Source organism: Ictidomys tridecemlineatus, chromosome 10, assembly GCF_052094955.1.
Source record: "Ictidomys tridecemlineatus isolate mIctTri1 chromosome 10, mIctTri1.hap1, whole genome shotgun sequence".
Lineage (NCBI taxonomy): Eukaryota > Metazoa > Chordata > Mammalia > Rodentia > Sciuridae > Ictidomys > Ictidomys tridecemlineatus.
Genome location: NC_135486.1, coordinates 89629536 through 89648733, shown reverse-complemented (window position 1 = coordinate 89648733; position 19198 = coordinate 89629536). Strand labels below are relative to the sequence as shown.

General features: G+C 34.0%; 1 protein-coding gene across 4 annotated transcripts in view; it reads right to left on the bottom strand.

The window, feature by feature from the left end:
• The window catches only part of Cul2 (cullin 2), a 94678-nt gene that overhangs the window by 56684 nt on the left and 18796 nt on the right, over positions 1-19198 (bottom strand). For all 4 annotated transcript variants that reach the window (XM_078023398.1, XM_005330838.3, XM_005330837.3 and 1 more), the window contains exons 2-5: positions 15254-15394; positions 11741-11843; positions 8221-8315; positions 737-842 (exon numbers count right to left, since the gene is read on the bottom strand). In XM_078023398.1, coding sequence (XP_077879524.1) covers positions 737-842; positions 8221-8315; positions 11741-11843; positions 15254-15372 — 423 coding nt within the window. In that variant the 5' untranslated portion in view covers positions 15373-15394. The remainder of the gene's footprint in view (positions 1-736; positions 843-8220; positions 8316-11740; positions 11844-15253; positions 15395-19198) is intronic.

Sequence of the window (19198 nt, the reverse complement as noted above, 5' to 3'; positions counted from 1 at the left end):
CCCACACTGCAGAATCATTAATTCTTATCATTTGTCCATCATAAATATAATTACTGGGCTGGGGATGTGGCTCAAGGAGTATCGCGCTTGCTTGGCATGCGTGAAGCCTGGGTTCGATCCTCAGCACCACATACAAATAAAGATGTGTGTTCACCGAAAACTAAAACAATAAATATTAAAATTCTCTCTCTCTCTCTCTCTCAAAAATAAATAAATATAATTACTAAAATAATGAGATATCTTTTCTTTTTTTAATATTTGTTTTTCAGTTGGACACAATACCTTCATTTTATTTATTTATTTTTATGTGGTGCTGAGGATCGAACCCAGGGCTTTGCATGTGCAAGACAAGTGCTCTACCACTGAACCACAACCCCAGGCAACTTAACATCTTTTCTGTTCTCATCTATCTAAAGATGCTTAGGAAATTATTATAGTATTTTATTTAACCTTCGAATGTTTTAAATCTTGACAGTTTTAAGACAGTCAACTTGGTGTTCTTAAAAAAAAAAAAACCTCAGGGCTGGGGATGTGGCTCAAGCTGTAGCGCATTCGCCTGGCATGCATGCGGCCCGGGTTCGAGCCTCAGCACCACATACAAACAAAGATGTTGTGTCTGCTAAGAACTAAAAAAGAAATAAATATTAAAAAAAATTCTCTCTAAAAAAAAAAAAATACCTGGATAAAACATGTTTGCAACTTATAAAATCATGTTTGTAGTTAAAGAATTTATTACCTCTCCTATTTCCATAAGTGGTTCATTCATATCTACACCACCATAGCCATACTGAAGGTCAGCTTCAGTCAATTTATTCTTTTTAATAAACTGGGTGTTGAGATACCTGAAAAACAAATGTAGTATCACTGGATACCAAGTCAAAATTAGTAAGAGAACAAACAACTTACAATTTTATAATAATAATTTTAGGATTATAAACTAAAGAATAGTACTTGCAACTTTAGAACAATAATTTTAGTATTATAAATTAAGGAATAGTATAGTAATAAGTCCAACAGAAATTAATTATGTAGAAATTAGGAACATAATAAAAAGATGAAAATTATTAGCTCTAAGGGATAATGAATAAGACCTGGAGAGCAGAAAAAATACTATTATCACAGTCACACTTAAACTCAGGGTTTTGTTCTAAAGATTCTCAATACTCTTATGGTTCAATAGCTCTTATCTAAGGGTCAGACCATCTACAATTCAATTTGCTAATTACTAGACTCTTCTTGGCAAGTCAAGATAAGGAACAATTTACAAAAGTTAAACAAACAAATAAAATGGTCAGTCAAGTCAGTTCTCTAATTTATACTTCATCATCAGTGGTGGGGGGGGTGGGGCAGAGTGTAACTTTTCATTTCTAAAAAAAAAAGATCACCAATAGAACAAAGGAACTAGGAAGAGGGAGGAGGCAAATGAAAAGGGAAATATTGGAAAATGTATCAGTCAAACTGTGTTATTATATTGCATGCATGTATGATTGTGTAACAACAAATCCCACCATTATGTATAATCACAATGTACCAATTTTAAAAAAATGTGTATGAAGATCACAATTCGTAGGTAAGAAATGGAGTAGATTATTCCAGATAACAAAATAAGGGCAAAAAAAATTCTATATTTATTTTTTAGTTGTAGTTGGATACAATATCTTTAATTAACTTATTAAAATAAGGGCAAAATTGACTGATTTAAAGACTATGTCTACCAGAGGAAAGCCAAATAGTTTAAAAACATGTTTCAATACATTCAAAGACATAATAACTATGATGAACTCTAGGAATAACTGAAAGGATATAGAATTCTAAAATAAAATGTGTAGGAAATGCCTGTAATGTTCAAGTATACATTTTCGCCATCCTAGATTTCACTATAATGTCTTTAAATGCTCAAAAACTAAAATTATCCATTTGAAATGTTCTGACCATATGCGTATTTAGGCGACAACCATAAAATCTGTATATTAAAACATACCCTTTCCAAGGTTCACTACACCACAATGAAGGGTCCACTTAGCATTTATAGACAACTGAAATTAAAACAAAGACAACAAAAATTTCCACTTCATAATTCCACCAACAACTTGGGGAGACAATGAAAAATACAATTCCTGGAATTGACTTCAAAGCAGAATATCCACAACCATTTATGCAAACTCCACTTCTACTAATGTCCAGAATCTAGACTTGAAGGCCCTACAACCATGATGTGTCATTTGACATTTTAGACTACTTAGTCCAGGGTTAGAAAATCATTTTTCCTTTCAAAGTGTCATTTATTCCTTCTCTTTCATTCTCATGGTAACTCTAATGATCTTATTCTGTTTCAAACCATGCCTATCAATCAAGAAGAGAAGAAAGAAATAAAATTGAGAGACAAAATTAAAAGGCAGAGAGAAGATGGACTCATCACCCGCAATGAATACCCTGTCACAGGTCTTCTAATGGTTGGCCCCCTGTCTTTTAGATCTCAGATCAAATATATCTTTCAGGCCTTCCCTGACCCCACTCTAAAATTAACCTTAACTTCCCACTCCCAACAAAGTAACTATTTAATTCACAGCTGTTTTACTTTCTTCACTTACTTGCTTTCTGTAAAATAACCTTTTATAATTGCTTTCCCTTTTTTGTATACCCATGTCCTCTAAAGAATGTCTTACAGTGTCAAAAACAGTAGTAGGCAAATATCAAGTCCTTAAAAAATACTTATTCAATGACTTACTGAATAAATAAACGGATAACATTTCAGACAGCAGGGATAGCAAAAACTAATATCAGAACAGAAACTTGGAAGTATAGCCCAGAGCCAGATCATAAAACCATGATTGTCAGGAAATAAAAGTAATCAGTAACATTTATTTGCATCATAACACGTGTCAGGCATAGCTCTAAGAATTCTGCATGGCTGAACACTATGGGTAGATACATGTGGCACTAAGATGATCTTCATTTTATAAATAAGAAAACAGGGACTGTGGTCGTGGCTCAGAGGTAGAGCATTCGCCTAGCATACATGAGGCACTGGGTTCGATCCTCAGCACCACATAAAATAAAATAAAGGTATTGTGTCCACCTATAACTAAAAATTTAAAAAGAAAGAAAGAAAGAAGAAAATAGCAGATTGGAGAGGTTAGAAAGCTTGCCATGGTCAATCTGCTATTAAGTAGTTGAGCTGGCACAGAGACTTGGGAATTCTCCTACTCTCCTTCAAGTGGTATCAGTTGAGAACTATGTATCAGGTACCATGCAAGGTACTGGGGACAGAAAAACAAACAAAAATGTGGTGTCTGTTCACACAGAGCTTACACATCTAATAGAAAACATGAACAAATATAATATTTCAACAATGGCATGCCAAGTCAATGAAGCTTAATTGTCATATATTTACCATTTATGTGTGCATTATGTGCCTTTCTATATGGATCCTTTACTCCAAACCAGTTTTTGTTTTGGGTTTTTTTGGTCAATGGTACTATGGTCAATCCAATAATCCTACTTAAAACATTATTGTCACTTGTATCACCCTTTGATTTTTGTCTCCTTTAAGGTTTTACTGTTCTTCCAAACTACTTATCATCTCCTGCCATTACTTCCTTTTAGCTCTAATGCCACTGTTTGCTCTCTTGGATGGATGATGTACAATATTCTCATGATTCATTTCTATTTCTAGTATCTCTTGTTCATCTAAAAATTCTCTTTTCAGATGTTGATTCCCTAATATGAATTCTAAAATAGCTCCCTTTTATCTACATAACAAGTAAAATTATTGACACTATGGTTTGTTAACTTTAAGATATAGCAGCTAGCTATGCAGATTAGGTCTTTATTCACTAATGCACTGCAAAGATCTTGAATGTGTATTCTTAGACTACTATATGTTTTTGGCATAGTTTTTCACTTTTAATCTGACAAGACAAGCCACTATTCTCTTTCTCTTTCATAGGACCTTTATTTCTTGTACTAGATTTCTTGACAGTTAATTCATAAGAGGAACTTTTAAAATAAAGTCATAATAAAAATGTGAACAGTAATTTTTCATTTTGATATAATATTTTTCTTAATTTAAGCAGGTGTAATATTTTCAATCAAATTCATTAACCACACATTTGTTTGTAAATGAATGTAAATTTGAGGAAATCATAAAACAAAATAGCTTCCAATGATTTCTTTAAAAAGCTTATTCTACCCCAAAGGCCAATACCTGATTAGTTCACTTATATAACAATGTATTAGTACATGTTCTTTAAATTTTTTTCAATTGAATAATTAATAAGTATGCTTTGCTTTTATATAGTCTTAACAGCAATACAATTTATAGCAATACTTGACAAAACTACTAGCTTAAGGTAACTGGTTTTTTCTTTTTTTTTTTTTTTTCTTTTTTTGAGACGGTATCTTGCTATGTTGCCAGGCTAGACTCGACCTCCTGGGCTCAAGTGATGTTCCTGGCTCAGGTCTCCCAAATAGATAGAACAGATACACACTACTGCACCTCGCTTAAATAAATGTTTTGTTTTGTTTTGTTTTGTTTCTGTCATTCTTGTTTGTTTTTTGCAGTGCTGGGGGTCAAACACAGGGCCTAATGCATGCCAGCAAGCACTACCACTGAACCATACCCCAGCACAGATAATACAGAAGCCTTTCCATCCTATAAAATTCCAGTATAAGAATTCTTCTCATGCTCATATCTATCTATTCTCATGTAAGAGCTATTTGTTCTCAAGCTTGTATCTTAAGTACTCCATTATATGGCCTGGCAGCGTCTAAACAGGCACATAGAGCAACAGGGAAAAGTAGGGCAGGAAAAATTATTGAAATGTTAATATTTCAATGGATACTTATCAATCAATCATAGTAAAGAAGAGACTAGAAATACTTCATAAAAATAATAAAAATAGCCAGGTGCGAAGGTGCCTATATCTCAACAGCTCAGGAGGCTGAGACAGGAGGATGGCAAGTTCAAAGCCAGTCTCAGCAGAAGTGAGGGGCGAAGCAACTCAATGAGAACCTATCTCAAAATAAATTACAAAATAGGGCTGGGGATGTGGCTCAGTAATCAAGTGCCCCTGAGTTCAATCAGGACACCCCTTTCCACCAAAAAAGGGCTGAGGATATGGCTCAGAGGTTTAAGCCCCTGAATTCAATCCTCAGCAAACACACAAACAAAATTAATTAATTAATTAATTAATTAATTAAATGCTTTTGAAATAAATCTCAAATTTTTCCTCTTTACATTTTGTTAGATGGTAACTAGCAACAGTCATAACCAAACTACCAAGCAAGCAAAACTATTAAGTAGTTTTCATCTGATTACTGCCAACCATTCTTCTGTGAAAAGGGTGTCAACACTTACTCTACCAATAAGCAAAACTATTAAGCAGTTTTCATCTGATTACTGCCAACCATGTCCTCTGTGAAAAGGGTCAACACTTACTCTACCAATATAATTAAATAAATAAAAAGCAATCACATGATGCCAACACCAGAGAGGCCAAGCAAAACACTGTTAACTGAATCCCACAGGCCATCAGCTCTAAGTATTTGCTACCAACAGTGGAAAGTTACTAAATGATTTTAGAGAGTCATCAAATTTGCACTTTAGAAAAGATAATACAAAAAGCTTTCCAGATAGAATAAATGAGAAATCAATGACTTGGGAGTATGAGGTAGGAGAACTGCAAATTGAAAGCCAGTGTGAGAAACTTAGTGAGATCCTGTCAAGATAAAATTTAAAAAGAAAAAGGGGGGGGGGCGCGCTGGGGATGGTGCTCAGTGGTCGAGTGCTACTGAGTTTAATCCCCAGTACTACTGGGTTAAGGAGGGAGGATAATAAGCTCAGTTTTTAATATATACAATAGTATAATGTACCCATGGGACAATCTGAAGGGATAGGCATTTTGGTTTTAAAAAAACAACAAAATAAAACAAACAACAAAAAAACACTTCTTTTAAACTTAGGCTACCTGGGATAAACATATACTTTGGTACGAATAAGTTGTAGCTAAAACCACGAATAATTTAATTCACCCCAGAAAAAAATGTGTAGTATAAGAAAATGATGAGAACAGAATCTACTTAAGTGACCAAAAATTTCTGTATGTGGAATAAGACCAGGGTAGAATGAAGAGGTTAAAACATGAGCTTTGAAATCAGACTGACCTGGGTTTAAATTCTGCCTCTCACTCATTAGCTGAGTGATCTTCAGCAAAGTCATTAACCTCTTCAAGCCTTCATTTCCTCCACTGTAAAAATGGAGATACTGACTACCTCATATGGTTTTACACAAACACATACACACATGGGTGTATATCTTATATATTGCAACATTTACTAAATACTCAAAACTAGCATCAGTATAACAGCAGTAATTTAAATAGCTCTAAATTAATTGATATTTAGTACACACAAGCAAATTATGTCCTACCACACTAACAAACAGAAAAACAACTTAAAGCTTTACTATAATACATCAGCTAAGAAGGGATACCACTGCATGATACAAGCTAAACACTTTCTTCTAAGGCCCACTCATCCCAACAATGACAAAAGCATGCATACACACTAACCCTTATCCTTAAAATTTGCAATACTCCTCTATGATTTCGCTGAAAAATTTTTTATTTTGTAATTTGTTTTATTTTGTTTGTAGTGGTGAGGATCAAATCCAGGGCCTAACTCATGCTCAGCAAGCTAGCACTGATCTATACCCTCAGACCTTAGCTAGGGAACTCTTAACTTTTTGATTAAGGAAGAAAATCAAATGTCAAGATGTTTAATGTACAACAAACACTGTTCTATGAAAGCCAAAGCCACAGTAAATCTGTGCTTGACAGCAACTAGTTTCTCATTTTATTATATTTCACTCTTCCCAATGCCACTGAGTCACTGAAAAGCAAGTCAAGTTTCTAATATAAGCAACTCAGAATGAATAAACTCCAGTTCTGTTATAAAAGCTTTTGGGAATACGAACTAGTGAGGCAAAAAGGAAAACAAGCCATGAGAGCTGAGTGCTGGTCTTACAATAAGGTACTACTACAAAGTATGGTGGGGCTAACAGATAGTATGTGGAGACCCAGCTCAACTCCTTCATTTCTCTCCAATGGGAAACTGAAGAAGTGGCCCATCTGTGGTCCATGCCACATATGAGGCAAAATTATCACTGTAACCACTAAAAGCCATAATCATTTATTTCGAGAGAAGACATCTTAGGACCAAGGGTTAAAGAATCAGGCATTAATGCCATTATTCTTTACTTATCAACTATTCCTCAATAAATAGGCCTCTGCCTTACATGGATAAGTAATCATACACAGCATAACAATATTTTTGGTCAATGACAGATCACATATACAACAGCGGTTCCTAAGAGTATATTGCTTAGTGACATCATAGTCATCTTAATTTGAGTATATATAGGCTATGATGTTTGCACAATGAAACCACCCAAAGACATATTTCTCAGAATACATTCTTATTATTATGTAATGCAACACTGTCTTAGGGAGACCCTGTACTTAAAAACAAAAAAAAAAAACAGGGAATATCAGAAGACCTTGTCATAACCTGTCATCCAAAGAAAGGAAAAAAGCAATCCAGATAGATGGAATAGTATGGGGAAACATGGGAAGATGTAAGAGACCATGGAGCAGTATAAAAATACAGGTAATTCAATATACATGAAACACAGGGTAGGAGAACTTAAGAGGAAAACTACTGAGCATTTCTGATGCTTTAACTAAGTGTTTCCATGAAACAAAGTACTGAATGCTAAAGTCAAAAGAGAACTTATAGGGCTGGGGGTATAGCTCAGTGGTTACAGTGAATGCCTACATCCATGAGGCCCTAGGTTCCATCCTCAGCACCACAAAAAAAAAAAAAAGGAGACGTATTCTTAAATTCATTCCACTAAGTTTCATCCAAACTGAATTTTTACAATGATCTCTGTTGAGATTTAACAAGTGGTATAGTTTCCAAAAACAGAGTTATGTTGTTACATACAAGTTTTACTTTTCTACTGAATAACTTTCTACCTAGCTCCCAAATACCCACAGGACTTAAACTCTAGACCTTTTCTAGTAGTAAGGAAAGTCCATGTAAAAGAGGACAATTTAATTCTGCCCATTTCAGTGAAAAATAGGTAATAAAAAATTATCTTTCAAGTATTGAATGCAGGTAGTACTGTTTGCATTATTAAGTTTTTAAAAGTATACTTACCTATATAAACAGTCCATATAATCTGCACCCTTGCTGTATTCTTCCCAGTATCTATGATACATAACAAGAACTTGTTCTTCAGACTCCAGTACTCTCTATATTAAGAGAAAAGAATTTTTTTACTTAAATAGTACTAATAATTTTCACTGTAAACTATAAAACACATCAAAATATTCTAAAATAACTTACATAAATCAAGCACTATAAATTACACTTACAAATTATTTTTAAATATAACTACCTTTAGTACAAATAAAACAACTGGGGGAAAATGCGAACCTAAGACATGAAAGGGAAGCCTTCAAAGAAACTGTTTCATTCCTCAAGATAAAAGGACAAAAAATAATGGTTTGATTTTTGTCTCTGGGATAGATGGATACAATCAGTGTAAAATAGAAAAATATAATTCTATTGTCATATCTGTTTCCTCATACCCATTACCTCTGATCAATCTATTAGTTATATAAATATGTCATCACCTCATTTTTGTGAATAAGACTATTTATAGAAATTGGTACCTTTTATATATTTCATCATTTTTGCTATTAGCATAGCAAAAATGAAAGGGGGGATCCCATATAAAATATATGAAACTTGTCAGACTCTGGCTTAAAAAAAACCTCACCTATAAAATAATGCAAGAACACTGAATATTCAGAAGATCTTGGGTGCTCTGATCTCAATTCTTTCATTAACTGTCCACATGACCTCAAGTAAGACATGACTTCAATTTATATCTGATTAATTCTTTGATGAAGTATCATGTTTTTAAAACTAGGATTTTAACAATTAAGGCTTAGAATAATTTAAAAAAAACCACAAATAGCGCTTTCTGTCTTATCAAATTAGTAAATTAAAAACAGCATCTTCTTCAAGAAGGTGGAACACATCAGTCATCCCAGTGGCTCAGGAGACTGTGTTTGATTCCATGGCTAAAAACTGAGCCTATAAAAATCATAGGGGTTAAAGGTATGGCTCAGTGGCAAAGGGCATGTTTAGCACATATAAGATCTTGGGTTCAATCTCCAGCACCCACCTCTCCCCAAAATCTTATGGTTACACAAGAATGTTCAGAGTACTTTTATAGTAACAAATTATATAAAATGGAAATTATCTACCCAGCAATGAGAATATTTCAACCATAGCATCTCTATACAATGAAAAATTTAGAAATCGTCAGAATTACAGATATATTTAATGAAAAAGGAGATCTGCAGTATTATCAAAAGCAAAAGAGATTATCAAAGTAAGTAGACTTTACTTTCTAACAAAGAAGCCTAAGGCTTGGGAGGCTGAAGCAGGAGGAACGCCAAGTTCAAGGCCAGCCTCAGCATTTTAGCAAGACATTTCCTCAAAATAAAAAAAATTAAAAGGGTTGGGGGAGCTTATATGAAGCAAAACTATACCAAAGGCAGGCATATGAAAAATTAAAAATATTAATATGTAAAAAATATATATGTTTAAGTACAGACTTATTAAAATATTAACAGTGGTTAATTCTGAAAGTATGTCATGTGATATTTATATTCTACATTTTCTAATCTGTATAAGTCATCTGTCATGGTAATACAATATTATGGTAATGAAAAAAGTTCCTTCTCCTAAACAAGTGAAATTTTCTCCTCACGGGTAAAACTGTTTGAATTTTGCTGCTGTATAATAATGCATTTCTGTCATATACACATCAACCAACTTTTCTTTTTCATAGGATCTGAGAGAACATATAGTATATAACTACTTAAGTATTGTAAACTGTCATAAAACTGCTTTGCCCCTTTTTTTTTTTTTTGGCAGTGCTAGATATAAAATCCAGGGACTCACATATACGCAAGCATTCTATTAATGAGCTATACCACTGGCCCAGAATATCATTTTTAAATCACAAAATTATATAAATATTTACTTCTTGGCTTTAATAACCATACTGTTGTACGAGATTTTAACCTTAAGAATCTGGGTAAAATATACAAGAACTCCCCATACTATGCTTACAACTTTTAAGTTTAAAATTATTTCAAAATCTAAAAGTTTTTTTAAAAATAATCACATAACCTAATCTAAAATATAAAAATCACAAAATTTATACATGTCTTACAAAGTTATCAATTATGTTATAACCAAAGCTCACTAGCTTACAATGAAATAACTTTTTTAATAATTTAATATATTAAACATTAAGACCACTTTAGAGTACTTGCTATCAAAAGCACTTTAATGACCTGATAAATGCACACATCAGAACATTAAAATGTACATGCCACAGACAATAAATACAACAACAAAAAGTATATCAATTCCTTCAAAAGTTTTAAGGATAGCACATGATGAATTGCACCTACTTTTGAGTTGTTACATTTTAAAAAGTTTCTCTTCTTGGTCATATGCAGGGTTAGATGCTTTTTGAAGATTGTTTTATTGTTTTATGAAGATTGTTTTATTCTATTTCATAGATTAGTAAACTTAAAATTTACTACACAAGGTAATTGTGAGTTTCCACAATTGTAGCAACAGCTAACAAAAAGTAGAATGAAGATTCTAGCATAGGCAATAAGTTATCTCCCCCCAGTTCCTGATAAGATCAGGAATCCAAATTAATTTAGAAATGCTATCCACAGAAAAACACTGTAGCATTCATTGTTTATGCACAGATCAAATCCATGATTTTGCTCTCACATACAGAACACTAACCAAAATAACTGGTCAAAGACAGGTGGCACAAACCTGTAATCCCAGCACCTCAGGAGGCTGGGGCAGAAATAACCCAAGTTTAAAGCCAGTCTCAGCAACTTAATGAGGCCCTAACCAACTTAGCAAGACTCTGTCTCAAAAATAAAAAATAAAAAGGCCTAGGGATATGGCTCAGTAGTTAAGAATCTCGGGAATCAATCCCTGGTACCAAAAAAAGAAAAAAAATAACTGGTCAGAAAGACAGCTTTTTACAATGCTTTTTAACTTACTGATTCTCTTCAATTTTATGTTTTTTGAAGACTTTATATAGAATGTGAAGAAGCAGCTAAAAGGTTAAAAATAAAGAGAGATTTACCAAGAGATTGGTATATTCAAAAGGTAAGGAGAAATTTACTTGCATAAACACCATCCAAAGAATGTAAAAAGCACTTTTAAATTCAGTTGATTTTGCTCTTTCACATACTAGTTACATGATCTTGAACAACTAAACTAATTTCCCCTATAGAACACAATAGCATCGTGTTTGACTCATGGATAAATGTAAAAATAGAAAAATGCTATTTAAGAAACAAGATACAAACTTGAATTCATAAGTTTTGCATTGGAAAGTAGTGTGCCAGGGCTGGGGTTGTGGATCAGAGGTATAGCGCTGGCCTAGCATGCGAGAGGCACTGGGTTCGATCCTCAGCACCACATTAAAATAAAATAAAGATACTGTGTCCACCTATAACTAAAAAAAAAAAAAAAAAAAAATTAAAAAAAGGAAAGTAGTGTGCCAGTCAATAGCCATGTAAGTATAAAGATATTTATATCATGTATGTATAGTCCTTACCTTGTGCAAATGCCGGACGTGATTTTCCAAAAAAATCTTAGTTTCTGTATAAAGTCTTTCCCCAAGAGGTTCAGGATAGGCCACACATAAAGCATAGATATCTCTAGTTAAATTATTAAGGTTATTTCCTTCATTAGGGTTATTTTTAACTTATGAGACTTACATGAACTTTTTTTTTGTTTAGGCTCATAATATGTATAATATTGTTACAGCATACAATACTGTTTAATATTATAATACTATTCTATATCTATGTCAAAGGTAAAATACATAACCATGCTTTATAAAGCTCTATAAGATTCATTTATTTATTTGTTCAACAAGTTCTTAGTGACAATTATTTGAAGGCATTGTGAAAAAAATGGTTCTTATCAAAGCAAAAGGGGCTTCTGTGATAAAGTTAACCAGAAACCTACAAAATAAGGTTTATGTAAGAGTAGACATAAGCATAATATCAACAAAGGGCTATGGAATATCACAAGAGATGAATACTGTGATAAACCAGTTACAAAACTTAATCATCTAACACATTTTCCCACTTCATATAAGCTATTCACTGTATTTCAGCATTTTTTCTACTATAAGAAATATAGTACGAATAGTAACAGTGATGTCAACCAGTCAGTTAAGTCTTTGAACACCAACTAAGTAACATTTCTAAGCATCTCAGTGGTAGATTTGCTGTAACAGAGCATTCTTAACAAGGAGTTAAAAGCAATGAGCTCTAATTGAGATTTAATTTGTACTAGCCAGTAATCATGCCCACATCTTTTAGCCTGTCCAAGTTGCCATTTCCTTTTTAATATCCTTTGCTTGGAATCTTCTCCACACCACCAAGAATTAAGAAAATTATACTAAGAAGGACAAAAAAGACTCAAGACAAAGCCAAGTTATGATCTTTGAACTAGACATAGTATTAGACTAATATTCTGAAGATACTGTGTTTAATATGCTGCTACCAACAGTGAAAAAGCATTTAGGAAGTAACACCTTGCTTGTCCCCATCGACAATGACATCTAAGCAACATACAGGTCAAAACCTCCTGGTAGTTGTACTGCAAGATCATATCATGGTAAAGCTATGGCACCTGATCAGTAAAATCACCATAACTATTCTCCATGGTAAGAATAATAAACTCTCCCCTGATATTTCTACTGAGCCCTTTAAGACTCAAATAAGCTCTTATATGTTAAATTGCTTCATAAACTATGCCTCGGTAACCAAATGTGGAAGATAAAACACACATGAGCAATCTGAGACCAGCCTAACTACAAATGCAGTTATAGTTGAAAATAAGGTTACTTAAGAAATGCTCAAGTATTTATATTTAATACAAAGACAGAAAATATTACAATATTTTATTACAAAAAAAAATGTCTGCTTAAAATCATGGTAGGATGCTGGTTCTTTCATCCATGTATCCCCATAACACTTCATATATTCTACAGATTCAGAATCTGTATTTTTATACAATAAAACTTTATATAATAGATATTACTTATATACTTGCCATCCATACTACTGTGTTCTTACTTTTGTCATTTCTATATTCCCAATTCCATGCAATTCCTGGTGCTTATTACATGCTTACCAAAGGAAAGGAGGTAGGGAATCAAATCTCATTAGCTCTGCCAGCTTACTGAGAATTCCTATGCTAGAAGGAGTAAGAAGTCCCCTCCTTGTGAGGTAGTCTGGTAGACTTTGGTAAGACATTCCCAACTTTCTTCTAATTATTTTCTTTTTCTTTTCCATTTCTTTTTTTTTTTTTTTTTTTTTTTGGCAGTGCTAAGTATCAAACCCAGCGCTTAACACATAATAGGCCGTCTATTTCTGAACTACATCCCCAGTCTTATTTTTTATTTTAATGAGTAACTAGTAAAATATATCTTTATACATCCAATAAAGGGGAAGAAGGGCCATTTCTGGGAACCTAGGAGTGTCTATTTACTGGATATTTAGGTATGTGCACTTTGTGAAAATGCTTCTATACATTCAATAGTCAGTATTTGTACTATCATTAAATGAAAAAAAAATTTAAGACTAAATTTAGCCAGGATCAAATCAACTATTCTTTTAAGAAGGGCGGTATGTACTTAGTATATGAAAGTACTTCCAGATGTTTCAGCCAATATTTGTTCTATTTTATCCTTAACTCACACATATACTTCTTTAGAGAGACCAGAACACAAAAAAGCCTCTATGAATTTTCCACTCACAAATTCCCACAGTCAGAAACAAGATTTAATCCTAAGTAAAAGCTCTGAACTTGGTTACAACCAAATGAGAGTGTCAACAAGCAGCAAAATTATTTTAGTTCATTTTCTCTATTAAAATATGCTTCCAGCTAGTGCATGCCTGTAATCCCAGCAGCACAGTAGGCTGAGACAAGAGGATCGAAAGTTCAAACCAGCCTCAGCCTCGGCAAGGCACTACGCAACTCAGTGAGACCTTGTCTCTAAATAAAATATGAAATAGGGCTGGGGATGTGTAACAGTGGTTGAGTTCAATCCTCAGTACCCACTTCCCAAAACAAAAATGCTTCCTACATTTAGACTCAATTCTGAGTTTTAAAAATATGAACTTTATTATATAGTAGGAAAAGAACAAGGAGGGTCTTATAATGGGAATAAAAGTAATGATTATTACTTTTATTATAATGGGAATAAAAGTAATGATTATATTAAAATCTAGCTGCTTCTCCTCTCTATTTTCAGGCTGACATGAGGTAAGCAGCTTCTTCTGACACATGCTCCCATTATGAGATATTTACCTCACTACAGGCCCAAAGCAACAGGGCTAAGAGAACACGGACTATAATCTCTGAGGATCATGAGTCAAAATAAGCCTTTCTTCCTTATAAGTTATCTCAATTATTTTGTTAAAGTAATGGAAGGCTAATTAGTATAAACACTCTTCCCTCAGATATCTGTGTCTCTTGCTCCCTTCCTTTTTTAATCTCTGCCCAAGTGTCACCATCCTTGGGGAGATCTTCCTTGACCACTCTACAGACAGAGGGCACATGCACACAATACTCTAAGCCTTTTTCACAATATTCACCACTGCATATATAATTAAATGTATCTCTGCAGCCAGGGACAGTGGCACATGCCTATAATCCCAGTGGTTCAGGAGGCTGAAGCAGCCAGATCTCAAGTTCAAAGCCAGCCTTAGCAAATTGGCAAGGCCCTGAGCAACTTAGTGAGACCCTATCTCAAAATAAAAAATAAAAAAGGCTGAGGATGAGGCTCAGTAGTTAAGCACCTCTGGGTTCAAGCCCCACTATAAATCAACCAATCAATTATTATTAAATACTCACGAAGTATTTGTTAAATGAAAGGTTATAAAATACTGATTGCCACAAAAGAGGTGATAAACTTGGAAAGGTAAACGATGATATATTTGGAAACAGTTACAGTGGAAGTTCTCCCAGTTCAATAAATTTAAACCTATTTCCATTTTTCAGTAAGTTTATTAATTTTAGAACATTTATCAAGATGCTACTAAAAGGATACGAGAAGCGATCATTCCATGTTGCTCTTTCGACATATTCCAACATGACAACTGCTTTGATTGTAGTCAGAAGTTTGTTCCATGTTTCATCAAAATCTACTACTCTTGGTTTCAAAGACATTGTGCAAGTTTAGTGTTGAAATCTGTTGATAAAAAATAATAATAATAATAATAGCATGAATTCTACCATCTCCAATAGTTATTTTTAAAGCACAACATAATTAAACTGCATGATATATGAAAGGAGTAGAAATAGAAACTGGAACACAGTAAGGACACAAAAAATGTTGGCTATCGTCTTTTCATTTAGGAATTTTGTAGAATGATCAAAGGTTCCATTTCAAAAGATTCACAAATAATGATTCACAGATAATTCACAAATAATAATTTAATAGTGTTGAGTAAAAGTTAGGACCCCATTAACCAAAAAGCCACCTCCCATCATGGGAAATATGCAGGAGACATTTAAAACCGGTTTTGGACACAAATCCTTGTGACTCACACTCCTTAGACTTAAGGATGTTCTGTACACAAGACACAAGAAAATGAAAGGGTTTATCTTCCTGGAACATCAGTTTAGGTATGATGAGAAAAGAAATTTACATTTATATTAAAACAAACAAATGAATGGTAGAGTAAAATGCAAAGTTTACCTGAAATTTTAAGATTAAAAGATTTTAAAGAGGGGCTGGGGTTGGGCCTCAGTGGTAGAGTGCTTGCCTAGCATGTGTGAGGCACTGGGTTCAATTTCAGCACCATAAACAAATAAATAAATAATAAATAGTCCATTAACAACTAAAAAAAATATTTTTAAAAAAAGATTTTAAAGAAATGTCAGGGGGCTGGGAATGTGGCTCAAGCAGTAGCACGCTCGCCTGGCATGCATGCAGCCCATGTTCGATCCTCAGCCCCACATACAAAGATGTTGTGTCCGCCAAAAAGTAAAAAAAATAAATATTAAAAAGAAATGTCAGGTTTGCAGCAAAATTCTTAAAGCTCCTCAGTTTCTTGGGGTATGTGGTCCCCACTCCTATAACAAAAAGCACAGCTCTAGCATGGAACTCTAGAGTCAAGTACATTTGATGGGCCTATAGGGAAGGTAGAAGACTCCTGCCCGGTAGACAAGTTATATTTAGCAATTACTTGGTTTCTGGAACAAAGTTATCCCAAGGTTATAGAAACTTGGTTCAAGCCAGATTCTAAATCTTTCTCAGCACATCAGAGAAACAGAAACATACCAAAGTCTACCTCCTGGCCTTAATCTCATACCTGTACTATCAAGAATGGATCAGCAGAGGTCTCACTGTATATTTGGGTTAAGAGGTGGGAAAACTTAACAAATTTCCTTCCCTCTAAATCTGCGAATCAATCTTTTTTTAAATATATATACATATATATTATATATGTATATATATTATATACATATACATATATATATATTGGAGAGAGAGAGAGAGAAAAGTTTTTAATATTTATTTTTTAATTTTTTCAGCGGACACAACATCTTTGTTTTGCATGTGGTGCTAAGGATCGAACCCGGGCCGCACGCATGCCAGGCGAGCCACATCCCCAGTCCATGTGAATTAATCTTAACACCTTCTCTCCCTTATCTACCTCATCCTATCCAACTACTGTGCTCCTAAGTGTTTCCTAAATCCATCTATTCCTATGTACACTACATATGCTCTGGGATCAAGCTCTTGGCAGAAATAGTGACAGTTGTTAGTATTTATGTAGTGCTTACTATGAGCCAAAAGCATTGTCCTCAGTGCATTGTATTAATAAACATTTTAAGTCCCCCAACAATCTGACAAGTATGTACTGCTATTCTCCCTATTTTCTGGATAAGAAATCTGAGTCACAGAAAGATTAAGAAATTTGCTGAAGGTCACAGAACTATGTAATAATGACATCACGATTCAGGAGCCTGTGCTCTCAACTCTTATACTACTGTTCATTTTTAGGAAACACTCTTTGCAAGGCACCCTTCTAGGCTCTGCAGATTACAGGGATTAAAAAACAAAGGGTTGCCCTGGCCCCCAACTTGTGATCCTCCTGCTTCAACCTCCCAAGAAGCTGGAATTAAGGCATGCATCACAATGCCCCCAAAAAACAAAAACTTTAAGCTCAAATTAACACCTCAGGACTTGCCCTTATCAAAGACACAAAAATAACCTACTTAAACCAGAAAGTTGACAAAGTCACTTTCCTACATAAAGCCATTTGATGTTTCCCACTATATATAGCATTTAGGTCCATTTGCATGGTGATACACCAAACTCCCATGATCTGACCTCAGTCTAAAGCACCTTTACAGCTTCCTCTCATGGGATCCCATTTGGCATCACAATTCAGTGACTTATCTTTGTTTAGCTATCACTGAACATAACAGGCTGACTCATATACTTCCTAGGTTACCTTTATTGTTTTTTTCCTCAAAAAATCTCTTTTTTCTTTATCACTCCCCTCCACCCATTCACCTAACACCTACTGATATACAGAATCAATCCAAGCCCATCTGCTTTTAAGAAACTTTCTTGGATGCTAGGGTTGTGGCTCAGTGATAGAGCGCTCACCTCACACATGCAAAACTCTGGGTAGGATCCTCAGCACCACATAAAAATAAATAAGTGAAATAAAGGTATTGTGTCCAGCAACAACTAAAAAATACTAAAAAATATTTTAAAAAAAAAAAAAGAAACTTTCTTGGTTTCTTGGACTCACTTTTGCTTAGTAAGTTGCTGTTTATATGCTATGATGTTGTCCCTATTAAGGCACAAGAATGAAAAACAAGACTCACATGCAATCATTCACCCCATAACTGTACTTCAGTCAACAATGGTCTACATATATAATGGTGATCCCCTAAAGATTTTATCACCATGAGAACGCAATGCTTACCTTCAATAGATCATTTAATAATTCCAAACAAAATTATCTGTTTCTTGAATAGGGATTGGTTGTTTTATTGTTGTTTTGGGGTGTGTGTGTGTGTGTGTGTGTGTGTGTGTGTGTGTGTACGTACCAAAAAATTGGCAATGTTTCCTTCACATTTGTTTTCATTCCTTATAAAAATGGGATATTAGCCAGGCAAGGAAGTGCACACCTGTATCCCTGCTACTTGAGAGGATAAAGCAGGAGGATTCCATATTCAAGGCCAGACTGGACAACTTAAAGAGAGACTATCTCAAAATGAAATCTTAAAAAAGGGCCGAGGATGTAGTTCATTGGTAAAGCACCTGCTTAGCATGTGCAAAACCCTGGCCCAGTACCAAATAAAAATGGGATATTAATATACACCATGCTTGTAAATTATTTTAATGTTTGCAGAGACTGCCTTTATCTTTATTGACCCACTCTGACACTTTCCTGCTGAGACCAAGACTTATGGTTGAATGGGTACAAATGCAGTAATATCCATGCTTGGAGGGGTAGAAAAATCTGGATGCCAAAGAGAAAAGAACCAGACTATCAGCTTGGTGAAACACTAAAAACTAATAAAACAACAGCAGCAAATATGCTGAAAGTTTATATTCTCTCCTTGCCCACTAGAAAGTTCATAAATAAACAATTCAGTTTCTTCATTTTCTTGCAATTGTTTAGATAATATATTCATGGAGAATTTACATAAGGATATAAAAGAGATATGGCAAAGAAAGAAACAGAACCAAAACCACTGCATTATTTTCCACTTTCTAGGCTGTTAGACAACTCAGAACATACACTCACATTAGAGATATGTTCTGAGAAATATCTTTTGTTGATTCTGTTGTGTAAATATCAGAGTATACTTATACAAACTAAGATGCTAGGCAATATAATATATATTTAATATATATATTAAATTAAATATAATTATATCACTAGGCAATATAATTTTTAGGGGATCACCATTTTATACATAGCCTATCATCAACTGAAACAGTAGTAGGGTGTATGACTATGAG